General features: G+C 47.3%; 2 protein-coding genes across 3 annotated transcripts; both read left to right on the forward strand.

Annotated features, from left to right (window-relative positions):
- Positions 1–1,005: 1,005 nt before the first annotated feature.
- gem (GTP binding protein overexpressed in skeletal muscle) lies at positions 1,006–3,220 on the forward strand. The gene is made up of 4 exons (XM_047050191.1): positions 1,006–1,681; positions 1,840–1,916; positions 2,025–2,229; positions 2,445–3,220. Exons 1-4 carry the CDS (start codon positions 1,330–1,332, stop codon positions 2,720–2,722), a joined length of 912 nt encoding a protein of 303 aa, XP_046906147.1. The 5' UTR covers positions 1,006–1,329; the 3' UTR covers positions 2,723–3,220.
- A 1,598-nt stretch (positions 3,221–4,818) lies between these two features.
- cdh17 (cadherin 17, LI cadherin (liver-intestine)) lies at positions 4,819–19,467 on the forward strand. Of its 2 annotated transcripts, none has more exons than XM_047050104.1 (19): positions 4,819–4,837; positions 7,026–7,095; positions 7,734–7,829; positions 8,071–8,208; positions 8,363–8,498; positions 9,746–9,904; positions 10,543–10,701; positions 11,007–11,206; positions 11,396–11,527; positions 14,110–14,260; positions 14,342–14,551; positions 14,626–14,702; positions 14,890–15,078; positions 17,398–17,642; positions 17,747–17,877; positions 18,092–18,316; positions 18,405–18,515; positions 18,588–18,704; positions 18,812–19,467. In XM_047050104.1, exons 2-19 carry the CDS (start codon positions 7,060–7,062, stop codon positions 18,898–18,900), a joined length of 2,601 nt encoding a protein of 866 aa, XP_046906060.1. In that variant the 5' UTR covers positions 4,819–4,837; positions 7,026–7,059; the 3' UTR covers positions 18,901–19,467. The 2 variants fall into 2 exon arrangements, with proteins under 2 accessions (XP_046906060.1, XP_046906061.1); XM_047050105.1 differs by having other exon boundaries at positions 4,821–4,954.
- The last annotated feature ends 127 nt before the right edge of the window (positions 19,468–19,594 follow it).

Consider the following 19,594-nt stretch of genomic DNA (forward strand, 5'->3'; position numbering starts at 1 on the left):
GTTCTCCCTGGTTATTGAAAGGAGAACAGCTGCTCAACATGCATGACAACTTGTAATGTAATGTAATGATAAGCTTGAATACAAGCTTCCCTTGTATTCCTGCCTGGTTCAGAGTAGCCGATCTCTCTACCTTAGTTTGTAGTCTTCTTAAAATGGTCATCATGGTTCTGTTCAGCAACAGGTAGTGATCTCAATTATAGATCTCATTGCTTGAAACATTAGATCTCAGCAGGATTACTGAGTCAATCTAATGGCAACCCCTTCCTGGTGGTGTGTGGGTTTATATATAGCCAGTACAGTACTGTAAAGTCTGGTGTCTTTGCGTCTCAGTTGGGTTGAGGTAAACACAGGTCCTGTTTGTGCTGTAGCAAGGCCGACTGCTCATTCACTGTCTATATGCGTCTGCTAAATGACTAAATGTAAATGTATATGCGTCATTCAGAGACGAAGTTGGAGGGACGTACACATTGGCAGCATTACAATTATCCTTAAGTGGAAATATATTAACATCAGCAGCAGCTCCAACAACAGTTCTGCTACACCGTGCCGTCTGTCCGTGGTGTATCCTTGGTCTCCCGCAGCGGCTCTGTACCGAGCAGACTAAACGCAGTGGACTCGGGGGCAGGCCTGCCCAATTTGTTCTAAGGCCTACCCAAAAATGAAAATATCTATCTATCATGCACCGGGTGCACATGACAAAGTCAATAAGAAAAAAAAACTGAAAAGATGCCTATCCATATTTGTCTAGGCCTACCCAAAAAGATTATTCTGGCTATGCCCCTGAGTGGACTCCTGTCATTTTAATAGATGACACTCTAAACTTGGCTTTTGTCAGCCGTTCTAAACAGTGGGAGGATAAAAACCAACCCCTCTTTGTGAACTATAGTCTGTCGATACTCCTCGAGCCTCCCTCCTCGTGGGAGATGACAATCCATGCCACCACCGGGCCCAGAGCGAGGGAGGGGGGGAGGGGGGAGGGGGGGGGAGAGGCAGATTGGACTGGAGGGCCGAGTGACGTCAAGGAAACCCTCTCTCGCTCTGAAACCGTCTTTATTTAAAGCGCGGGGGGAAAGCTCATTAGAACATTACACTGAGACTGACTTAGCTTTGGATTACCCGGACTCGCGCTGCCGGGGGCATCAACAACCGGACAGCTCATCTGATTCGGTCCGTCGAGAACGCTTCAGTCCACCGGACAACCTGCAGGTCCTCACATCTGCAGTAGCAACATTTTGCGGATACCCAAATATTGACCATATCAAAGTAATATTCTTACTGGATTTCGAATCAACAATTTATAGTTTAACGAGTTGTTTAAGTTTGATCAACATGCTTGGAAACATGCGTCGGCACAGTCTGCGTTTGCAGCACGAGCTTCACCGGTGGAGCATCTGCGACACCGGCAGCCACCTGCTGTCTGACAGCCTGACTCGGGTCCCGTCCTGCATCTCGCGCTCCAAGTCATACATGAGCTCTGCTGGGGAGTCGAACGGAAGCCGCGAGAGCTGGTCGTCTACCGAGTCTGTGGTCTCTACTGACTCGGTGTGTGATGTCGAGGGCAGCAAGGACCAGTTCCGCGTGGTCCTTCTAGGAGCCAACAGAGTCGGGAAAACTGCTCTCGCCAGCATCTTCGCGGGCGCAGCGGACAGCATGGATAGCGATGACTGCGAACTGTACGCAGGTGAGAAACCTAGATTCAACTGCTTCATTGTTTCCTTTTTATTTGAAAGAGTTCAACTTTTGGTTGTCATTTCATAATTTGACTAAATATGATCAAGGCAGTATAACGTCATTGCCACGAATATGAATTTACAGTCCCTCATACTCTTGCTCTTTCAGACAAAGTGTGTGAGCAGGTTCTTACCGTGGATGGAGAGTCTGTAACATTCACTCTGGTGGACACGTGGGATGGAGAGGTCAGCATTGTCCATAACAAACTATTAAACTGCTGTGTCTGCATTGCAAAAGACATACCCACCACCAAAGCACAAGGGCCGTTTTCAGCCATGTTTGCTGTGTTACAGGATGAAGGCGGCTGGGCTCAGGAACAGTGTATGCTGACAGGTGACGCCTTCCTCCTGGTCTACTCTATTACTGACCGGGCCTCCTTCCTGCGAGCCTCAGAGCTGCGTATATCCCTCCGCTGCCTGCGCCCCGCGCACCACACACCAATCATCCTGGTGGGGAACAAATGTGACCTGGTCCGCAGCAGAGAGGTGTCCATCAGTGGTGAGTGTTCACGTGTTTTGTTGTGCGATGTAGAACTATTTGTGTGTGCCAACTGATTTCTCTGACTAGTGTGTATCTACTTCCAACAGTGTGTGATGAGTGGGTGTGTAGGCTATTGTATGTTTGGTTGTCAGGAGTTCCGACAAAGTTAGATGTGTTCCTTTGAACCTGGTGTGTGTGCTGTTCTCTGACTGGGTTCTGTGCTGTGTTCCCAGAGGGCCGTGCGTGTGCTGCTGTGTTTGACTGCAAGTTTATCGAGATGTCGGCGGCCATGGAGCACAACGTGTGGGAGGCCTTCCACGGCATCGTCAGACAGCTGCGGCTCCGCCGCGACACCAAGGAGGCCAACGAGCGCCGCAGACACGCACGCGCACGGCGCCAGAGCATGCCCAGGAAGGCCAAGCACTTCCTGGACAAAATGGTGGCCAAAAACAACTCCAATGTGGCGTTCCGGCTCAAGTCTAAATCCTGCCACGATCTCTCTGTGCTCTAGGACCCAGAAGACACCTGCACCCTGGTGCACGCCCGCCTCTACACCACAGTCTACATTAGACTGATCCGTCTGAACTTAACTGTTATCCCAGTCGCCAGCCTCTGTGATGGACTGGAAAATCAGCCAATGGACGTATTGGCCTTGTCTGACAGACAGATCTGTGGAGAGTAATGACGCTTTGAAAGTTTGAGAGACAAACTAACGAGAGACTCTGAAAGAAAGAGCAGTTTAGAGGAGCAAGATGATGTCAGATGTTTGAGAAAGACAGCAATCCCCTCCCCCTCTCTCCTTCCTCCCTTTTGTCTCTCCTCTTTCTCATCCTTCGTTTGTGTGCCCCACCATGTGCCAAGGTTACCCCAGCAACAGTAAGCCTACACCAATGAAACGTTGTTACTGTTATTTTCTGATCAGCGTCTGTATTGAGCTGGTCAACACTGTGTTGTCTGATTTGTGAGCACTGTCTTTTGAATTAGTGAATAAAAAACATGACATTCTTAAATGTAACCTTCTTTCTGATGTGTGCAGTTCACTTTAGACCCAGTCACAAACCAAAGACCACAGAACTGAATATAATACACTATGAATATAATACATGATTAAGTTCAAGTTATTTACTGACCCGGTAAACAATAAAGATCAAGACAATGGTCTTGCGTATACACACCAAGCAGTATACACACCAAGCAGTCATGGAATATAACCTTAAGACCTTCAAACCAAAATGGAGGAACAACCTCCATGGAGGTGTGTGAGAGTGAGTGTGTGTGCTTGTGAGTGTGTGTGTGTGTGAGTGAGTGTGTGTTTCTTATCTCAGTGTGATAGAAAGATATTCCTGATCTCCAGAGTTTGAGTTCCTCTGCCAGGCTTGAGGATCAGAGCACGACGTGACACAATAATGACATTTACTCCTTGCTTTAGCATTGTACTTTCTGTCATTCTAATTTTGAACTTTTCGAACTCAAGGATTAAACAATTCAGAAAGGACATTTCCTACTTATAAAAGGGGTTTGAGTTGTGTACATACATGACAACCCAGAATCTAATGTTCTTTACTACCTCACTAGCCCCAGCCTGTTCGTATGTTTGGAATACTTCCTTGCTGTCAGCTACTTTCTAAGAGGTCGCCAGGAGCACTTCAGGGTCATCGTATCTTTGTTTAGATGAGGGAGAAGAATGTCATAGTACAGTAGGATCCAGTGACTCTGCATCCCTGGTCTGTGTGTGTTCAGTTACACCTAGCATCCCTGGTCTGTGTGTGTTCAGTTACACCTAGCATCCCTGGTCTGTGTGTGTTCAGTTACACCTAGCATCCCTGGTCTGTGTGTGTTCAGTTACACCTAGCATCCCTGGTCTGTGTGTGTTCAGTTTACACCTAGCATCCCTGGTCTGTGTGTGTTCAGTTACACCTAGCATCCCTGGTCTGTGTGTGTTCAGTTACACCTAGCATCCCTGGTCTGTGTGTGTTCAGTTACACCTAGCATCCCTGGCCTGTGTGTGTTCAGTTACACCTAGCATCCCTGGTCTGTGTGTGTTCAGTTACACCTAGCATCCCTGGTCTGTGTGTGTTCAGTTACACCTAGCAGTGGAACAGCCGAGACAAGAAGCAGTTCAAAGGTTAAAGTCTGATGAAAACCCTTCCGGTCAGGATCAGTCCTTCTGAGGATATCCAGTCACTTCTCCCTCAGAAAGTCCAGCTGAACTCAAGTCTGTAACTGTTGAAAGTAACCAGGCTAGTTCAACAACCAGTCATGGGTTTAATCCCACAAATCTGCACACACACACTGCTAAAGGATAGACAATCTTGAGGTAATCAAATTGGGATTAACTGAACACTGAAACTTCCAAGTCCCATAATGTACGAGTACAATACATCAGCTTCCTGTCTGACTTTCCTGTATCAAGTCAATTTATTAATTTATTGTATCCTTGGTACTCTACCCCCCCTGCCCTGGTTGCCATCCTGATTGGCTGAGCTAATCAATGGGGAGGGATGATTGGACAATCATTAGGTCCAATAAAACCTAGCAGGTTAGGCCTGGTTAACGTTTCACTAGCCGGACGGGGCTGCGGGGATACACTACAGCCCAAGGAGAGACACAGAACTTCTCCTGCCAGGTACGTCTCTCTGTCTCGCTGCCTTTGCTAAGTGAGTTTCTCAGAGTCCGCCAGGGCTGAAGGACTGGATCGTGTTGCCAGACGCAGTAGACTGAGGGGGCTGTGTGTTGTTGGACTGTACGTAACCTGTGTGTTTGGTAATGTATGCTTCTCCTTGGGTTAGGGTTATGATCTTGACTTGACTTTGGTTGGGCCTGAGTGCCTGAGTCTCAAGTGTTCCCTTCTACTGTGTGTGTGTGTGTATCGAGGTTTGTTTTTGTAACGCTCACATCTGGCAGTTCCTGTGAGAGATCCTGTGTTGGAGCTGGTCTCAGCTACAATGGAATCTGGACAAAGCAGAGGTCATTCTGTTTGAAGCTGTCAGGAGAGGCCTGTCGCAGCCTGACGTGCAGACCAACACAGGACAAAGTCTACTCATCTGAAGGACTTAGTTCCATCTAGATTGGGAAATAACGATTATTGTTCAATAAGAAACTCTGTATAGTAGCAAGATTTCCGCATGCCTTGCCACGCCTTGATTTCATGTCATCCATCTTGGGTTCTTTTCAGATCTTCTTTTGTTTTCTCCAATGGTCAGCTGGTTTGCTGTCTGCCAACCATGTGTGTGTGTCAATAGGTTGTATCTTTGTATTGTTATGCGTCTGTCAGTCTGCAGAGCTGGTCTCTCACGGATACGGTAGGGGAGAGATGTAGAGAGACCCTCGTAGAGTACGGGCGTGTGAAGGTTACAGAGAAGGTGGGTTAGGGTTACAGAGAAGGAGGTTGTGGCTTCAGGGTCAAACAAAAGTTGCATACTGAGTGTGAGGTGAGGAACATGACAGACAGACATGGTGAAGTGTGTTTGTATCAGCCAATCAGAGCTCGCCATGGCAGACTGCTCAATGTCACCTTCAGTCTCTCTGTGCAATCCTGTCATGTTCCCGTGTTCCAAACGATTTACACACACACACAGCCACTCAAACAAAGACACACATATACACAGTGACACCTATTAGTGATAAATGAATGTCTGTAGGAAACGGATCAGGTCTGTGAACCGAACATTTTATTGAATTTCTCAAGTTATGAGTGTTTGTGGGTGTCACAAGAATAAGACAACCTGGGAGCCTAGTTAGAGTTCAAATCCTCGGCAGTACTGTTGTTGGGAAATAGATTTTCCTGAAACTGAGCTCCACCCCTGAGGGGAGGCAGAGGGAGGTGGAGCTCCACTCTGACGGGAGGCAGAGGGAGGTGGAGCTCCACTCTGACGGGAGGCAGAGGGAGGTGGAGGTGAAATCTTTATGGTTAAGGAGTGTCAGTAGCCAGGAGATAAGAAAGTGGTGGTTTGTCTCTGCGTCCTTGTATGCGACTGTTTGGATAGAGGGACGATTCACAGACTGACAAAACTTCATATAAACAGAAGCTCTCTCTCTCTTTTTCTCTCTCTCTTTTTCTCTCTCTCTTTTTCTCTCTCTCTTTTTCTCTCTCTAAAACACAAACACACAGTCACTCACACACTGGCTTTAGGCTCAGAGACCATGTCACATGGGGTGACACACCTGAGGGTGACCTATTAACACCTGAGTTATGTCGGACCTTGACCTTGACTGTTTGTTGAGCAGGGGAAGGAGATGTTGAGCAGGGGAAGGAGATGTTGAGCAGGGGAAGGAGATGTTGAGCAGGGGAAGGAGATGTTGAGCAGGGGAAGGAGATGTTGAGCAGGGGAAGGAGATGTTGAGCAGGGGAAGGAGATGTTGAGCAGGGGAAGAAGATGTTGAGCAGGGGAAGGAGATGTTGAGCAGGGGAAGGAGATGTTGAGCAGGGGAAGGAGATGTTGAGCAGGGGAAGGAGATGTTGAGCAGGGGAAGGAGATGTTGAGCAGGGGAAGGAGATGCAGGGTGACACCTCAAAGGGGACGGCCCACCAGAGCTTTCAGCGTCCATATGTGGACAGTCATCAGCCTTTTAGTTCAGACTTTCAGTCTCTTGCCAGGGGGCGGGGTCACCCTGTAGTGTGTCCTAAAGGCCTCTGACTTCCTATCTTTACTAAAAGTCTGAGAGTTTGAGATTGTACAGTCCACAACTGGAGATGTCCATGTTTACAAAGAAACTACAACATGTGCTTGCTTTTGTGTGGATCATAATGAATGTTTCTCCCTCTCTCTCTTTCTCCTCCTCCTCCTCTCCATCTCTCCTCCTCCTCTTCTCAGAGTCTCCTCACTGAAGCTCATCAGAACTCCCACAATGCACCTGTTTCTGTTCTCGCTCCTCATCGGCATTGTGAGTACACTACTCCAACAGTACCAGTCATCAACACACACACTCACACACACGCTCACTCACACACACATACACATCCTGGGTCCATTTCATAATACTGTTTGATTACTTATTACCTTTACAGAGCTTTACCTATTAACTTCTATACTTTGAATGTTGGCAGCTCTGTTTGAATTATTTATTTCTGTGATTTCTGTGACCTTTATTTTACAAGGCCGGTTAGTTAAGAACCGACCTGCTCCCGTGTAGCAGGACACTGTCACTAGAACCTACTAGTTACGGCAATTCAGAGTGTGTGTAAGTGTGTGTTTGTGTGTGTGTATTTGAGGTTTGAGTTCTGAGTGCAGACAGCATGACAATATGCTGCTGGTATCCTCGGCATCCATAGTGAATCATTACAGTGTTACTGAGAGAATGGGGTAGGGTGAAGGACACACACACACTCTCACACACGCACACACACACATTCACACACACACTTCCTCAACGCCTGTGTAGACTTTGCTCTCCCATTTCTCCAGTGTGGTGGAGGAATTTCATTACAATAAATCTGTCAAGTGAGTCAATGAATAACTGTCCTGTATGAGTAGGGAACAGATGTCAGCTGACCCCTGAACTCTGATGCTTTGTTCTGATAGGCTGCTGGTGCAGGTCTGGATGACAAGAAGGGACCCCTGGAAGACAAGGTTCTGGACGTTCCAGAGGCCGCACCCGTACCCTACGCTCTCTATCAGGTAACACACACCCTACGCTCTTTATCAGGTAACACACACCTTACGCTCTTTATCAGGTAACACACACCCTACGCTCTCTATCAGGTAACACACACCCTACGCTCTCTATCAGGTAACACACACCCTACGCTCTCTATCAGGTAACACACACCTTACGCTCTTTATCAGGTAACACGCGCACACATTTGAGAAATCAAATCTGTGTCTCATACCTTCTAACTCCCATTCTGGCCCTGTGCAGTTCCATGCAGCCAACCCTGATGTGAACGGCTTCAGGGTGAGTGGAGACTCGGAGGGGAAGATCCAGATCTCCAGAGACGGATGGCTCTACCTGGAAGAGGCTTTAGTCTGGGCCCACGCACACACACACACTCTGCAGGTAACACACACTCTGCAGGTAACACACACTCTACAGGTAACACACTCTGCAGGTAACACACACTCTACAGTTATTTTAACATATGTCGTTGCTTGTATTACATCAATGTGTTTGCGTGTGTGTTTGCGTGTGTGTGCGTGTGTGCGTGCTTTAGGTGGAGGCGCTAGTCGACACTGAACCAGTAGAGGGTCCGTTCACTGTCACCATCAACGTGCTGGATATCAACAACCACGCCCCTTCCTTCAACCAAACAGACTATGTGGCTGTGATCAGGGAAGGCAGTGTTGCAGGTGTGTGTGTTGTTAGCAGAGCCTGGTGTGTTATGGTATGTTGTTAGCAGAGCCTGGTGTGTTACAGTATGTTAGCAGAGCCTGGTGTGTTACAGTATGTTAGCAGAGCCTGGTGTGTTACAGTATGTTATCAGAGTCTGGTGTGTTACAGTATACTGTTAGCAGAGTCTGGTGTGTTACAGTATACTGTTAGCAGAGACTGGTGTGTTACAGTATGTTAGCAGAGTCTGGTGTGTTACAGTATGTTAGCAGAGCCTGGTGTGTTACAGTATGTTTTCAGAGTCTGGTGTGTTACAGTATGTTAGCAGAGCCTGGTGTGTTACAGTATACTGTTAGCAGAGTCTGGTGTGTTACAGTATGTTAGCAGAGCCTGGTGTGTTACAGTATACTGTTAGCAGAGTCTGGTGTGTTACAGTATGTTAGCAGAGTCTGGTGTGTTACAGTATGTTTTCAGAGCCTGGTGTGTTACAGTATGTTATCAGAGCCTGGTGTGTTACAGTATGTTGTTAGCAGAGTCTGGTGTGTTACAGTATACTGTTAGCAGAGTCTGGTGTGTTACAGTATGTTGTTAGCAGAGTCTGGTGTGTTACAGTATACTGTTAGCAGAGTCTGGTGTGTTACAGTATGTTGTTAGCAGAGTCTGGTGTGTTACAGTATTATGTTAGCAGAGTCTGGTGTGTTACAGTATTGTTAGCAGAGTCTAGTGTGTTACAGTATGTTAACAGAGCCTAGTGTGTTACAGTATGTTAGCAGAGTCTGGTGTGTTACAGAATACTGTTAGCAGAGTCTGGTGTATTACAGAATACTGTTAGCAGAGCCTGGTGTGTTACAGTATGTTAGCAGAGTCTGGTGTGTTACAGAATACTGTTAGCAGAGTCTGGTGTGTTACAGAATACTGCTAGCAGAGTCTGGTGTGTTACAGAATACTGTTTGCAGAGTCTGGTGTGTTACAGAATACTGTTAGCAGAGTCTGGTGTGTTACAGAATACTGTTAGCAGAGCCTGGTGTGTTACAGTATGTTAGCAGAGTCTGGTGTGTTACAGTATGTTGTTAGCAGAGTCTGGTGTGTTACAGTATACTGTTAGCAGAGTCTGGTGTGTAACAGTTTGTTAGCAGAGCCTGGTGTGTTACAGTATGTTAGCAGAGTCTGGTGTGTTATGGTATGTTAGCAGAGTCTGGTGTGTTACAGAATACTGTTAGAAGAGCCTGGTGTGTTACAGAGTGTGTAACTCTGCGTGGTGTTCTAGGTGTTCCATTCACGCGTGTGTTTGCATCTGACCTGGATGACCCCGAGTCTCCCAACTCCCATCTGAGTTACAGTCTGGTCAACCAGATCCCCAACAAGCACAGCACCCCCTTCTTCCAGATCAACACAGAGACAGGGGAGATCTCTACCACCGAAGAGGGTACCACACGCACACACACTCACACACACACACTCTCTCTCACACACACACACAAATCAGGTGGCTGAGCGGTTAGGGAATCGGGCTAGTAATCAGAAGTTTGCTGGTTCGATTCCCAGCAGTGCCAAAATTAAGTTGTGTGCTTGGGCAAGGCACTTCACCCTACTTTCCTCGGGCGAATGAGTTTTTACTTACTGTAAGACGCTCTGGATAAGATCATCTGCTAAATGACTAACTGAAATTTCACACACACAGACACACAAACCTTCTCGCACACATATGGGTTTTATGTACATAAGCAATCATTGGGAGAGTGAGGCCTTTAATCTGTCGATTTTTAACTGTAATCTGACAGTAGAGCAGCAGTAATCCCACACCAGGCCAGATTACCCTTGATCTGTTCCTATGCCTCAGATTGTCACTTAACTAATGTCAATCTGACCACACGTTCAATGTGATATGTTGATGTTTCAACCAATGAATCCCAGACTGTCTAACTGTAAAAAACGTGCAACATTTAGCAATAGCTACATTGCTGAGGTAGATCAGGTTAGTCAGCTGGTGTGTACAGGGCTCATGACTGCAGCTTTTCAACAAGGATGATGTGTTGTGTGTAATTGTGTGTGTGTGTATTACAGGACAGCGCTTGCTGAAAGCCAGAGAGGGTGTTGTGTATTCCAGAAGTCAGGATGGCAGCAGCCATGATGCCTTGAAGAGGAAGTTTGACGAGTACTGTTCCCCCATACAGGATGTCCCATACGAACTCAACCCCTTCTTCACCTGTGTGGAGAGAGCAGGTATGACTGCGTGAGCGAGTGTGATGTGGAAACTATTCTACCAAGTCAGAAGGGAAGTCAGATGGCTGAGCGGTTAGGGAATTGGGCTATTAATCAGAAGGTTGTCAGTTCGATTTCTGGCCATGCCCAATTACGTTGTGTCCTTGGGCAAGGCACTTCAGCCTATTTGCCTCGGGGGGATGGTGTGGTGTCTTTATATCTGTCAATGGTTCTGTCTCTGGTGTCAGCAGCTCTGAATGGACCTATTTGTTCTCCTTTGGTCTCCTTATACCTCATGGAGCCCTTGTCTTCCTCTGTGGTTCCAGAGATGCGCAGGCTGAATCCCCTGGAGGACCCAGACTTCGTCCTGTTTGTGCGTGTGGAGGACCTGGGCGGGCAGTCAGAGAATGCTCTCAGCTCCAACACCAGAGTCAACATCGCTGTGCAGCAGAACCTGTGGGTCGCCCCTGGACCAATCACAATCAAGGAACATCTAGTGACCACATACCCCATGTTAATTGCTAAGGTATGGAGTGGGATTCACTCAATACAAACAATACACTGAAACACTCAAATACACTGAAACACTCAAATACACTGAAACACCCAAATACACTGAAACACCCAAATACACTGAAGCACCCAAATACACTGCAGTTCTGTGCTGCAGCTGCAACCTGCGAACTCTTTGTACAGTAACCTCCCCCCCCCCCAGGTCCAGTCTAACACACAGAGCGCCCTCTACAGGCTGGTTCAGAAGGAGCGCCTGCTTCCCTTCCCCTTCAGTGTCACTCCCGAGGGAGAGGTCATGCTGACAGAGCAGCTGGACAGAGAGGAGAAGAGCAGGGTAACACACACACACACACACACAACCCCCCACTCACACACACACACACACACAGACAGACATACAAACCTAGCACCTAGTATTGTCCAGACTGTTGATGCTACATATGTACTGTATATATATGTAGCATATTACATTTACATGTATTCATTTAGCAGACGCTTTTATCCAAAGCGACTTCCAAGAGAGAGCTTTACAAAGTGCATAGGTCACTGATAATAACAACAAGATAGCCCCTAAAACATTGCGGGTAGCCAAAACATGAAGCACATATTGTGAACAACCAAAATAAGTACCAAAGGGAAGAACCATAAGAGCATGTAGTTAAAGAAGTTACAATTAAACAACATGAAATTGTTATAAGTGCAAGTGTACCTGTAGAAAAGCAAGCAACAGTAACAAAAAAAATCACAGCGAGTACAACTATTTAAATCAGTTACCACTAACCACCAAGAGCAACAAGTCTCTAAGCAAGAGTCATTGTGATCCTTGAGGAAACTAACATTGGGACCAGCAAACCATTCCTAAGTACCGTTGTACTCCCGGAACAAGTGCGTCTTGAGCCTTTTCTTGAAGGTGGAGAGACAGTCAGTGTCTCTGATGGAGGTGGGGAGTTGATTCCACCACTGGGGGGCCAGACAGGAGAAGAGCTTGTGTTGGGACCAGGCGGTCTTGAGCGGTGGTACCACCAGGCGGTTGTCTGAAGAAGACCGTAGGTGGCGGGTGGGGGTGTAAAGCTTCAGGAGAGACTTGATGTAGTCGGGTGCAGTCCCATTCACTGCTCGGAAGTTTAGTACCAGGGTCTTAAATCTGATGCGGGCCGTGATGGGTAGCCAGTGGAGGGAGATGAGGGGCGGGGTAACATGGGAGCGTCTGGGTAGATTGTAGACCAGGCGGGCCGCTGCGTTCTGAATCCTCTGAAGAGGGCGGGTTGCGCATTCTGGGAGACCGGCGAGCTGCGAGTTGCAGTAGTCCAACTTGAAGAGGACAAGTGCTTGGACTAGCAGCTGGGTGGAGTGCTCAGACAGGTATCTCCTGATCTTCCAGATGTATAGGGTGAATCTACACGACCGGGAGACTGCAGCAATGTGGGCTGTGAGGGAGAGCTTGTCATCCATGGTAACCCCAAGGTTCCTGGCAGAGGATGAAGGGGTCACCGTCGCAGATCCCAGGGTGATTGAGAGATCGTGGGAGATGGAGGGTTTGGAGATGAGAAGTTCTGTTTTGGCGATGTTCAGCTGGAGGTGGTGCTCGGTCATCCAGGTGGAGATGTCTGTGAGGCAGGCCTCAATCCTGGCTGAAATCCCCGGATCAGTCAGGGGGAACGACAGGTACAGCTGCGTGTCGTCAGAGTAGCAGTGGTAGGAGAAGCCATGGGAGGTGATGATTGGTCCAAGTGAGGTGGTGTACAGAGAGAAGAGGAGGGGTCCAAGGACGGAGCCCTGTGGGACACCAGTGGAAAGCTGGCGAGGGCCCGACAGTTTACCTCCCCAGGAGACCTGGTAGGATCTTCCCGACAGGTAGGATGAGATCCACTGGAGTGCAGTGCCAGTGATGCCCATATCAGAAAGTCTGGAGAGCAGGATCTGATGGTTAACCGTATCAAACGCTGAAAAAATGTCCAGCAGAATGATCACGGATGACCTGAAAGCCGCTCTGGCAGACTGGAGGGCAGTGGTGACTGACAGGAGGGCAGTTTCTGTGAAGTGGCCAGTCTTGAAGCCTGATTGGTTGGGGTCAAGCAGGTTGTTCTGAGAGAGAAAGTTTGACAGTTTGTTAGATACAGCACGTTCAATTGTTTTTGAAAAGAAGGGTAACAGTGATACCGGTCTGTAGTTCTGGAGGACGGCTGGGTTAAGGGAGGGTTTTTTGAGTAGAGGGGTAACTCTGGCCTGTTTGAAGGCAGAGGGGAAGGTGCCGGAGGTAAGAGAAGAGTTAAGGACATGGAGAAGTAAAGTTATGATGGAGGGGGAGATGGTTTGAAAGAGAGGGGAGGGGACAGGATCAAGGGGGCAGGAGGTGGGGCGATGAGAGAGAATGAGGTCAGAGAGCTCTGCCTCGGACAGGGGAGAGAAAGAGTTTAGACATTTAGTTGGGTCAGTCGTGGAGGGTGAGAGGGTAGGAAAGGTGGGTTTAGGGAACCGCTAATGTCGGCGACTTTTTCCTCAAAGAAGGAGGAGAAGTCATTTGCTGTCAGGGAGGAAGGGGGGGTAGGGGAGGTGGGTTAAGAAGGGTGGAGAAGGTAGAGAAAAGTTTGAGGGGGTTGGAAGTAGAGTTAATTTTGGTCAGAAATATGTGGGTTTTAGCACCAGTTATGTGAGAGGAGAAGGATTTAAGGAGGGCGTGATACTTATCAAAGTCCAGACCGTCTTTGGACTTGCGCCATCTCCTTAGCTGCCCGAAGGGTGGACCGTTCTTCACGAATAACATCCGTAAGCCACGGGCAGGAGGGAGAAGATCGCGCATGCCTGGTTGACAGGCGACAGGGAGAGTCAAGTGATGCAGTTAAAGTGGTTAACAGGGTGTCGGTGGCAGTGTTAGTGGGTATATATACTGTATATATATGTGTGTGTGCGTTCCAGTACACTGTGGTGGTGCTGGCTGAGGACCATGAAGGGAACGAGCTGGACCCTCCCATTGAGATCCAGGTGCTGGTGGAGGATGTGAACGACAACCCTCCGGTCTGCCACCTGGACGAGACCGTGTTTGAGATCCAGGAGAACGAGCTTCCAGGTAGAACCTCCTGCAGGTCAGGAGCACGTGACTCTGGTACCTCTGGTTCCCTCCTGTGAGAGATGTCTTGCTTGTTCTCAGGTAGCCCTCTGGGCCAGCTGCAGGTCAGCGATGCGGATGAGGAGAACACAGCCAACTCCCTGCTGTCCTACACACTCCAGATCCAGGATCCTGAAACCAGCTCCCCCATGTTCTCTATCGATGACATCACGGGCCGTGTCCAGTCCAGACAGCTGCTCAAGAGGAGAGACGCCACAGAGTATCGTCTCACCGTGAGAGTCCACGACCCAGGTAAAACACACACACGTATGTACACTCACACACCTAAACACACACACACACACTCATCCACTGTCCTGTCTTAGGTTTCAGCACAGAGTGCAAGGTCGTCATCAAGGTCATAGACGTCAACAATGAAGTGCCAATCTTTGAGCGGAGCGATGTGAGTATCTCCATGATGATGTGAGTATCTCCATGATGATGTGAGTATCTCCATGACGATGTGAGTATCTCCATGACTGCTTCACGCTTGTCTGGTGAAACTCAAAAGAAATGATACCTTTGACTGACCTTGTGTGTGTGTGTGTGTGCGGGTGTGTCTGTGTGCGTTTGTGTGTGTATGTTTGCAGTACGGTAGCCACACCCTCTCTGAGGACACCCCAGTAGGCCACACCCTCCTGACAGTGAAAGCCACGGATGCTGACGACCCGGGCAGCGGGAGCTCACGCATCGAGTTCCACATCACCGCTGGCAACGAGGATGGAGTCTTTGCCATGGAGACAGAGTCCAACGGAGAGGGCAGGCTCGTTCTTGTCAAGGTATGAGTGAAAAAGAGACACACACACATACACACATACACACACACACACACACACACACTAGTGTTGGGTACCGAAACCCGGTTCTACTATGGAACCGGTTCCTACGCAACTGGTAGGAATCAGACTGTATTAGAACGCAAATTTCTGTTCTTCATTTCGGTTCCACTTCTTAGGTCGACTGAAATATTTTCCCTCTGTCGCTCCGAAACGGATGTAAAAATATCACACTTTCTCTGTAGTCTACCGTTAGCTAGCTACCGTAAATGTACCGTGTCATATTTTCCCTCTGGGCTTACCAAAACGGACGTAAAAGCATATTAACCATTCACTGCACTTGATCACTAGTAAACATATTACACTTGCTCCGCTAGTCTATCGTTAGCTAGCTAGCTTTTAGCGCATCTAAAATGCCTTAGGTGAAGTGGCCGAAAGTGTGGCTCTATTTCACAGACAAGGATTCCAACATCGCAAAATGCAACAAATGTATCAAAACGATTACGTGCAAAGGTAGCCTGGGTGCCAGCCGAACTTAGCCCCGCCCACAACATTTTTTGGTCGGGAAGTTCGGTCTGGCATTGCTCCGTTGGAGAAAAACTATGCCCAAACCAGAGCTGTTCGGACCAATCAAATTGTCAGGGCGGGCTTTATGCGATGATGGACAGGTGACAAACACAAACAGTAACGTAATCAACCACGTCACCAAAGAGCGCTTGAATTTATTTTCAACAAACATAGCTGCCGCTGGAGAGCAGAGATGTGTAGATTCTGCCATCGAGTCTGTTTTAGAAGACATCGACAGCGCATTCATTTTGACAGAGGAACAGAGAAATGCGATCAAGGCATCTGTCAATCGAAAATATGTTTTTGCCGTCCTTCCTACGGGATTCGGTAAAAATAACATACTACGTTACTCTGATTGGTTGTAGGTCTATCCAATTGAGCGAAGAGGCATTTTCTTTCCGGGTTTGGTTGAAACACGCCCCACAATCACAGCCCATTGGATCAGTATCAGACTCTGACTCTCAGATTCCGACTAGAATTATGAGTATGACAACGTCAGGCTAGTGGAAAGGGGGAAGCACGTCGAATTTATTGAAACATGCGGCGACACGGGATACTTCTTAAAGCAGAGGGGTGCACCGTGTTCGACAGCTTGCGGACATCAGTCCCTGGTCCCCAATATGTCTGCCCTTTCAAACTCATACCTGTGTGTACAGGCCTCTTCGACACCATCTGAGAGTTTTATCCTGTGCAGGACATGCCATAAGTCAGGAGAGGGGTCGTATCTTGCCAGAGAAGACAAATATGTTCATTTTTCTGCAAAAGAACTGCTAAAGTCTGAAGCTGGTTTAGTTAGTATACCAACTCAACATTTATTTTGTTGTTACTTGCTAATCTGATTTCGGTCCGGGCCGGAAACACTGCCCCCTCCTCCCCCAGTCTGTGACTTTGACCAGACTTTGAACTAATACTGAATCAGATGAGGCACTCCAATGTGTTCATGCTTCAGTTTTTGTGTTTCAGCAATACTAATGGGGGATTTAGCTATAATATATGATAGTTCTAAGTACCACCTTTCATTAGAGATAACAGTTATTAGTTTCCAAAAGGCCCCTTTAGAAAACGCCTGGATGTACTCTTATAAAAACGTGTCAAATATGAATATATTGTAGTATTATGTTTGACTTTTGATTTAAATTGGGTAAGGCTTCAAGCTGTGGTCCAATGCTGTCTTCCAGCTAATACCTACCACCTCTAGGCCTCTTTAGGCCTCTGTTTCCAAAACAAAATAGAGGCAGAAATAGAAACTTTCACTTTCCTTGTGTTCAAGCTTCTATTACTCAGCACCAGTAGGACTGACAGGGGTCCTGTCAGAGTGTCACCTTTCAAAAGAGACCATTTACATGCATGTACTCCAAATGGTTCAAGAACAGCTTTCAATGTACTTTGGGTATGCTGTTTAGGCGTTTTCAGGCAAATTTAGCAGGATTTTTTGCGTAACTGTTATTTATTGTTAAATTATTGTAGTTGTGTGTTAGGTGACTTAGGTGTACTTAGTATATATTTGAGTAGGCTACTTCAAGACGTTAATATATAGTCAACATTTCAATAATTTTCAATGAAAAAAAAAAACTATAAAAGAGCCTTTCTTCGTTGTCATTTTTCAGTTTTTCAAGAATTGGAATGGGAATTGTTTTAAAAGTACCAGTTCAGCATCGGAATCGTAAAAATCCAAATGATACCCAAACCTAACACACACACATGAATGTCACATGTTATGATAACCCCCTCCCCCCACCCAATTTTCTCCTGCAGCCTCTAGACTTTGAGACCACACCCTCCACCAGACTCCAGATTGACACCCGGAACCCAGAGCCCCTGATGGCCGGAATGCAGTACGAAAACCAGTCCACTGCCTTCGTCACGGTGGAGATCAATGATGTGGATGAAGCTCCTGAATTTGACATGGACATTCTAGACGTGGTCCTACCAGAGAACACCAGCCTGGGAGCGTCTGTGATCACAGTAGGGGCCAAGGACCCAGAGGGAAAACTCATTGAGTATGGAAGCTGAGCCTTAGTTGCACCTGAACAATAAGAGGCGGTAGTTTGATACAGCTACCATACCAAATGCAGTTGAGTGAGTGTGTATGTGTGTGTTGTAGATTCAAGCTGGAAGGTGACACCAAAAGCTGGTTAGAGATCGATCCAGCCACAGGCGAGATCAAGACCAAGGCCAAGCTGGACAGAGAGGTGCTGGAGGCCTTTGATGTCACAGTCATCGCCTTTGAGAAAGGTGAAAAACACAGCCAGTAACACAACCAGGCACACAACCAGTCACACAACCAGTCACACAACCAGTAACATAGGCAGTAACACTAGTCATGAACAGATCCATATGGATTCCCCATGAATCACAGATCATCACCCAATGTAAACAGTGTAAACCCAACCCTAACCCTAACTGTAAACAAACCCTGCTCATCTCGTCATCTGACCTCATTTCACAGCCAATCCCCAGCTGTCCTCGGAGCGTGTGGTCTCTGTGCGCCTGCTGGATGTGAACGACAACGTGCCCAAGCTTCTGGAGACCCAAGCCTTCATCTGCGTCAAGAACCCCAAGCCTGTCATCCTGTCAGCCACGGATGCAGATAGCGCCCCCTACAGCCAGCCCTTCACATTCACCTTCCCCCAGAGCAAGAAGTCTCCTAACTGGGACATCAGCAGCATTGATGGTGACGACCAGTTCTACCCCTAGTGGTGTCTCACAGCTAGTCATGTTCAGCATCTGACTCATTCTGGTCCCTGATGTGCTTCATATAGGTACATCTGCTAAACTGACCATGAAGAAATCTCCAACGGAGGACAAAACCTTTGTGATCCCCATAAACATTAAGGACAGCGCAGGGATGGGCGTCACACACAAGTTTGAGGGTGAGTTGGAACAGTGAGTGTTTGTGTCTTTTTCCACGGTTGTGTACATAAACATGTGTTCTCCATCCACAGTGAGGGTATGTAACTGTACAGAGCTGGGGTACTGTTACATCAAACCAGGTGAACACGGCTTCAAGTATGGAATGCCCATCACCATCGGAATCCTTGGTGGGACTCTGGGATTCATTGGTGAGTAACGTTCATCTCCACCAGACCTCACACACTGCTGTAGTGTGTGCTGCCCGCAACACGGAGATGTGTGTTTGTGTTGTTGACTGTTGTCCTGTCCTTCCCAGTCCTCCTGCTGGTCATCGTGTTCCACCGCATTAAGAAGGATAACGAGAAGAGGAAACCGCAGGAGGGAGAGACACAGCCCATACTCTAGAACAGCTGCTTGTTTATGTTAAAGACAGTACACTAAAGGTTTAATTTGTTTTATGGATGTTATACACTATAGCCTGTCATCAAGTTTTTGTTGAAGTTCAATAACTTATTTACCTTAAAAGTTGACAAAATATAAAACAGTGATTTCTTCATTTAGGTATATATTTCATTCATGATTGATGCTTTCAAACCTTTGTCTAAAGTTTCTATGCTACCAGTTAGACGTGTCAGTCACACAGTGAGGGTTTTACTCTGTGTGTACAAGCATCACAAAGATGTCCTACTGTTATTGTAAACGTTGTAAATGTACATTTAATAATTTTCCTCTGGCTGTTTGAATAAGTTGGATTTACTGTAGACGCTCACAATAATCCAGTTCTTGTCTGTTGGTAAGTGACTTGTAGCCAGGGTGGCAGCGTTCTAAAACAATTGTCTGAAGTGATACAATAAAGAGAACAGATGTAATACCTTCATTCTCTCCCGGAGAGGTCCTGCATGTGGACCTCTGATCCAGCCTCATTGATAATGTGGACAGGGGGTTTCGCAATAAAAAAGAGTTTGAACTTTGGCTGTTTGTGTGTGTGTTTATGGACATTTGTTTTGACAAAGGCTGTCCGGAGACATGTGATTGGTCCTTTGTTAGAGGTAACATAACAGCCAGTAATTTCAGTAACAACATGAACACCTCCAAACTG

This window comes from Hypomesus transpacificus, unplaced genomic scaffold (genome assembly GCF_021917145.1).
Source record: "Hypomesus transpacificus isolate Combined female unplaced genomic scaffold, fHypTra1 scaffold_101, whole genome shotgun sequence".
In the NCBI taxonomy this organism is placed as follows: Eukaryota; Metazoa; Chordata; class Actinopteri; order Osmeriformes; family Osmeridae; genus Hypomesus; species Hypomesus transpacificus.